The 7,304-nt window shown below is 24.0% G+C and overlaps 1 protein-coding gene across 1 annotated transcript in view; it reads left to right on the top strand.

Moving 5' to 3' along the window:
* Positions 1–7,304, top strand: part of LOC105362115 (trehalase) — a 95,215-nt gene that overhangs the window by 50,001 nt on the left and 37,910 nt on the right. The window contains exon 8 of the mRNA XM_011499464.1: positions 5,182–5,381. Within this exon, the coding sequence (XP_011497766.1) occupies positions 5,182–5,381 (200 nt within the window). The remainder of the gene's footprint in view (positions 1–5,181; positions 5,382–7,304) is intronic.

Below are 7,304 nucleotides of genomic sequence, written 5' to 3'. Positions count from 1 at the left end.
CTCTCTCTCTCTCTCTCTCTCTCTCTCTCTCTCTCTCTTTCTCTCTCTCTCTCTACGTATATAGACTGAGTTTACATTTTACTTAGTCAGTAAACGATTCAATAGCACACCGCATAATAGATTTAAAAATTATATCAAATATATTTTGATCTTTCATTGTGGTAAAATATATTTCAGAATAAAACGATAAAAGAGCATCTTATGCGTGCGATTTGAAATATTACAATGGAAATTTTCTCCTACGTCAAACCAGTGTGAAATACGGATATATTATACTTCAAATAGAATTAATTCAGCCGATTCTGCAGATTAATATGAGATTTTTCCTTACAAAAATCTATTGAATACATATGCAAAAAATTTTATAATTTTTAATTAATTTATTTAATAAATAATCGTTGAATGAATTGATAATTAATATGTGGTAGGTATTTTTTTGTTTTAAAGACTTGTTATTTCAATGAAATTTGATTGCCAATCTTATGGCAAAGTAATGTACATCTGTATTTAAATATCTTTTTTAATTTAAATAAAAAATAGATAAAAGATATTTATATTAAGTTCTATTGATGCAATTGATATTATAATATATAAGTTATAATATATACTATTGTATTCAACAATGAAAATATTTATATTATGAAAGTATGTATAAAAATCGCCATAAAAAAGAACAATGGTTTGTACGTGTATAGGCATTTAAAATTTGAGCAATTAAGATCTTATACTCATTATAATAATATTACGTGTATATATATATCTTGATTATATATATATACATAGAAATAAAATGAAATAATAATAAAATGAAAAAATATGAATTCCTTCCATAACCATTAATGGATTATCAATCGATATTGCAAAGTATTGTGAAATATTTGATCAATTCATCTTCAAAGCCATAATTTGACTTTTCTTAAATAAATACATTATTTTATTATTTGGATAGATAAAAACTAGAATTAAAATTAACATTTTCATTACCAACTTATTATATTTTTACTGACAAAGACGAAGATAGAAATGTGGGTCTAATTTTTATTTGCTTGAGTTACTAAAAGCAAATCAATTGACGGTAAAATTTGGTATTTATTAGGGCTTCATACCTACGACTATGGCACAAGGATTTTCATGATACCGTTGACTCAGTATATGCTTAGTGTAACCAAAATTATCTGAAACCACGAAGTTGTTGGTGTGGAAGTAAGACGATCTTTAAGCTACACATACGGCATTCACATCCGAGTACGCGCATAAAATCGAAAATTGGTTTCCGTAAGAAAATGCTTCTGTGAGCTAAACTAATTTGGCCAAGATTCTACTACGTTCGCTTGATATTTGTGTAAAGAATGAATATGAAAAATGTAAAAAAATTGGAGCTTTTATCAATTGGATTGTTGCCAATCTTTACGCAGTTGATTATTTGCATATAAGACAAGGATATAATATCATTATATATTGTAACGCGAAAAATTTATTTTATCACTCAGAAAAAAATATTTTCGGATATACGAATATTTATATTTTTATTTTTAATAATACGATTGATTGTAGATATTTAATAACTTGGTAAGCATGTATGCATATCCCTTTTTAAGCTTACGTGAATATATAAATATTTGTAGAATGTGTTGTTTTATTAGTAAATTAAAATTGATATAAGAATATTTGATTACACTAAAGATTGACAATAAACGTTTTTCTGTTAAGAATTGAAATCTTATATTTCCGCAGAATTTTTTTTACATTGTACAAGTACTCTCGGCAGAGTAAAAAAATTAAGGAACCTTTAGTTAGATTACGTAACAAAAAAATGTCAATTATATATTTCGGTTATTTCATTAAGCAATATAGATAGCTTTATTACTAAAAAAAATTGTAAGAAAAATATTCAGTTATACTAATAATATCCTAATTATATACTATATATTTAATATTTTATTTAAAATCTTTATTTTAACATTATATTATAGCCAGCTTAATCTACATTATGAAATTGAATTTTATTTATATTATATTATCAATTTAAGGCATCTTAATGAACATTGACAAGAGTTTTTATTAATTTTTAAATCGTCCTTTATATTTAAAACTTTGAAAAAGGAACTTCTTCAAGAAATTCTACAGAGAGCAATCTTAATATATTCAAAGAACTTTGCATATGATTCAAGGGAAATAACTTTAAATGAGATATTAAGAGAAAACCTCTTTAAAAATATAATAGATTCTTTGATGGGAAAAGCATCTTTTAAACCTAATTCATTGTTTCTTGATTGAAAATAGCATTTTTGTAATATATTTATAGAATAATATACTTGTTGAAAATATTATTTAAAAGGGGTATTCTCAAATTTATGACTGCCTACTATACTTTAATAACAGATAATTCTTATTGCTTAGAAAGAAATATGCCATTCTTTCTTAGAAAAACAGATCCGAATTAAAAGAGGTTCCTTTCTAAAATTTTATTATATATAACAATGTATGAGAGCGCAAAAGAAAGTTCTAGCGTTATAGAATATTTTTATGATTCATCATTGTAATAATTTTTTATGAGTTTAACAAATATTAAATAACAGACCTTTTAATAATATTGCTTTATCAGAAAGCATATTATTACAAAAATGAAAATGAAATATTTATTAATTAGCCTCTGTGAAATGAAAAGACTTTACTAGAAAATAGTTTTTATTAATATTTCAATTTTAATTAAAAATTATAATTCTATGATGCAGTTGAATAAATATTAAAAATAGTAGTGACTAAATGATTGTTTGTCGTAATATAATGTGTAATTAAAAATACACTTTAAGAAATAATTAAAAAAAATATTTTTCGCATTTAAATAAGCGAAACACATTATTCAATTAAAAAATTGACGATTATTTGAAGAAATTAATTTTAAGATAGTAGTAATTCAGAAAAACTTTATTTTTCTCGTAAAATATATAATAAAGATGCGATAAAAGATAGTTCAGTTTAAATACCTTTTAATTAGTTTTAAATTAAATTACGAAACTCTTATTTTAAAAGAGTATAAAATATTTGTGTTTTTATACGAGCTAAGAAAATATAATACACAATTTATACGTTATCTTCTATTATATCTGTAAAATATTAAATATAAAAATCGGATTTATTATTTATAAATAATACGCTCGAAATAAATTGCCTCGTACGGATAATCTTGATGAAGTTTTTCAAGCGCTTTCTAATTAATATATCTGGAATTTCAAATTTATATGGCTAAAGATGAAGGTATTAATTATATATCCGAATTTTTAATATGAGTAATAAGTACATAATATAATTATTTATAAGAAAAGTATTATTATGTATGTTAGAAAGTTATTAGGTAATTTATTAAATATAACTGCATTCAAGCTAGTCATTATATATGGCAATATTTTTGATAATAAAGAAAAGCTGAAAAATAAACAAACTAAATTTTTTCGTAAACCTAAAGTTAAAATTTAAATAATTAAAATTCACGATATTATTAGTTAAATTATAAAAGTAATTAGTATTTCAATATTAATTAATACAGCACTGCTTACCAAATAATAACGTATATAATATTGCTTTCCTTGTGAATCGGCTGTTTTTAAATAATTTTAAGCAACTCAGTTGAATTGTAATTCGATCGTTTATATTTCATGAAATATTATAATAAATATCTGTATATAGGTTTTCTTTTCTAATGCAATTATTGGTAATATATAAATAAAAATTTTTAATATCAATATCATTTTAGTGGAATACAAATAAAAAATGAAATATAAACGCCAAATAATAATAAAATAATATAAAAATAGTTATAAAATTCCTTTGAAATAGTTGTTTGACCAGGTTGTTAAAAAAAAAAAATAAATAAAACCATATTATTTGACCATTATTAGAGCAATTTAATAGACATATGTAACATAAATTTAGAAAAGATAATTTTTATAATATTTAGTGATTGAACTATTCTATTTTTTACACAGTCTGCTAACGTATAATTTATATTTATAAAATTTCACAATAAAAGAATAAGTTTAATTAAGTAAATACATTTTATATTATTCATTAAAATATATTAACTAAAATATATTAATAGATTTCGACAACATATATTTTTAACAATAGACGATGCATCGTTTTCTATCCTTGTCACTTACTTTGTAATAATGCTTTGTTGAATTATTTTTTCGTTTCTCACGTAATTATAGACTTATATTTATTATATATATACATATCTGTTATACAGATCTGTTAATAATGAAAAACATATCTCTATCATTTATCACTGATATCATTTAAATGTTGTTTAGCTAACTAATGATAAAGATATTGACAATTGAAAATAATAATAAAATTTTACTGAATTATATAAATATGAATAATTAAAATATTCATATAACAGTATTAATCTGCATTTTTTTATAATACAGTTTTTCTATTAGAATTAGAGAAAAAATTATTATTGTCTACAAATACCAGTAATCCATAATGATTAACTTCAAATAAGAATATTGTATTACTTATGGCTTCAAAGAATAAAAATATATAACGATATTTTTAATTATAAAGAATAAACGATTTTTTTTAATGAAATGTACAGTATAAACTTTTGTTAATAACATTAAATTAAATAATTTTTACGTTCCGTTATTATATTTCAAACAATAATTAATTTCTTCATTTTATTTTAATGAAAATTTTTTAATCAAATACATCAAAGGCTGCTCAAAACGTCAAAATATCATATCTCTCGAAATGTTACGTAAATGGTAAAACGTAATTCTTCATGCATCTTGGCTTAAGAACTTTCACTATTCGGCAATTCAAATTTACATTTACTATAATAAATGCTAAATGGCATTTTTAAATTCATAATTCGGTATAGTTTTAAGTTATTTTGCAAAAACATTTAAACTTCAATGTGTATTACTTGAAAATGAAATATTATGAAATATGCCTCTTGAAAATTTCGAGTACCAAGCCACTCTTACTTTGTAAAACCTCTCATCTTCTAGTTTTTCATTAAAGCTCAGCGCCTCGAGGAGCAAAATAAAACAAAAAGCAAAGTGCCCCTCCCTCCCCCGTAATTCTATCACTCTCTATCTCTCTTTTGGTTCATCCATTCATCTACCTATTTACCCGGCAAACAGCTTGATTTACCGTTCAAAATTTTCACAGGCGGAACCCCGGCATCGCTAGACAAAAGTGGCCAGCAGTGGGACTTTCCAAATGCCTGGCCACCACTACAGTCCATCATTGTTCAAGGACTACGTCAAACTAATTACACGCCTGCGATGAACGTTGCACGAAATTTAGCAACTACGTGGCTGAAATCGAATTTTTTAGGATTCAATGAGTCGAAGAAGATGTATGAGAAGGTATGAAAACCCGTAGTACGATACTATTTTACTCACTTTTTCTTATGTCTGGCATACTTCTACTACTAGAAAATCTAAGATTTTCTCTATTTCTCTGATCTATATTGATGTGTCTTGCAATTAAAGGAATATTGTAAGATAAGGATTACATAGATATAGTACACATAATGACAGACTTTATTATCGGTATTGTCAACAATGCCAAAATAAAATAAAATTTCTTTTTAGTAATAAAATCATTATTGACATATTTTTTATTGATCTTTACAATTCAAATTAAAATAATATTTTTCCCTAGTAAGTCATGTAACAACAATAATATATTATTATGATTCGTTTTCTGAATATTTATCTACTTTTGTTCCACATAATCTATTAGTTTCAAAACTCAAATTAAATATTCATTGCACTTAATCCTTACTGCATTATCTAATTCCAATATATAAATTTTTCGTGTTAAAATTTTCTCTGAAATACCATTTTTACTTTTTAGCAGCATTTCAACATAAAATATCAGATTATGTTCCATTTCATATATATATATATATATATATATATATATATATATATATATATATATATATATATATATAATACATAATGTTGTAATTTATTTAAACAAAACGAAAGATATAATCCGAATGTTATAGTCGGTATCATGTTAAACATATATTTATTTGGTTAAATTTTCCCATAATGTTAATATATTATTATTTACGCATTTACGAAAGTAAATTTTGCATAGGAAAATCTTTATATAAGCGATCTTCCACTTGCCTCTTTTGCATTATAAAAACTTATTACATTATTACATTCTTACTCACCGAGAGCTACAAAAAAAAAAAAAAAAAATAGAACAGATTTTTCTAATCCATTAAATCTTCATGATTGCCGGAAAGCATATTTACGGTAGAAGTTATATTCAAAACAAATATTACACGAAAACTCTATACGACTGTTAATTAAAAGAATACGGCAATATTGTCGAGCTTCGTTTAAACAATAAGGTAAAGAATTGTTTTTCAATATTTCTTTCAGTGCTTACTATTCTTTGATCACGTAGATTATCTTAATGATCGTTTCTCAGAGAAGAAAAGAAAGTGATATAGAAAGAAAAGGACGAAAATATGACATGAAATATAATCGAAACGGGAAATACGGGATATCGAAATAAATTTCGAACTATCGAAACTATCGAAATAAACCATACAAAATAAACTCTTTGTTCTTCCTATACTTATTACAAAGTCTGTCTGAGAGGACCAAAGTAAGATTAATTAAAAGAAATATAAATGAAAACAGAAAAATACGACGAAAAACTAGTACACTTTATCTTTGATGCTCTACACTGCGAGAAGTTTGGTGTAGATAATTGTGCAATTACAGTCTAATGAAAACTATGAGATAAAACTCTTTTCAAATTTGGTATTTTTAGTTAAACGGCTAAATTGTATACAAAGTTTGAGAGGAAACACTTACATCTTCTATATCACTCTCATTCTACTTCTATCTACTTTTCATCTCAACACAAAACACAGGAAGCAACATAGTCATACTTTATCATAATGTACATATTATTATTAATGTAATAAACATCGAGCCATGGCTTATAATGATTGTAGTCATAATTATTGCAGATTAAACGAGAATTGAATAATATCATTGTAACAGAATAACATTCAAATGTCTATTATTGAATTACCCGTAATAACACGCCAATTGCAATTACTTTTATGTTAATTACAACCAATCAACTTTTCTTTTGTATTATTGATATTTATATATCTAATCAGAAATCTATATTGAACAATTTATTTAATAAAATTAATTGAGCACGATCATGTTATGTAATCATATTTTTTATCATATATTTTATCGAATATACCCTGAACAAAAAACTTAAAACCTTAAAATAAATACACT

Source organism: Ceratosolen solmsi, unplaced genomic scaffold (genome assembly GCF_000503995.2).
Source record: "Ceratosolen solmsi marchali unplaced genomic scaffold, CerSol_1.0 scaffold35, whole genome shotgun sequence".
Taxonomy (NCBI): Eukaryota; Metazoa; Arthropoda; class Insecta; order Hymenoptera; family Agaonidae; genus Ceratosolen; species Ceratosolen solmsi.
This window is presented reverse-complemented; position numbering and strand designations above follow the sequence as displayed.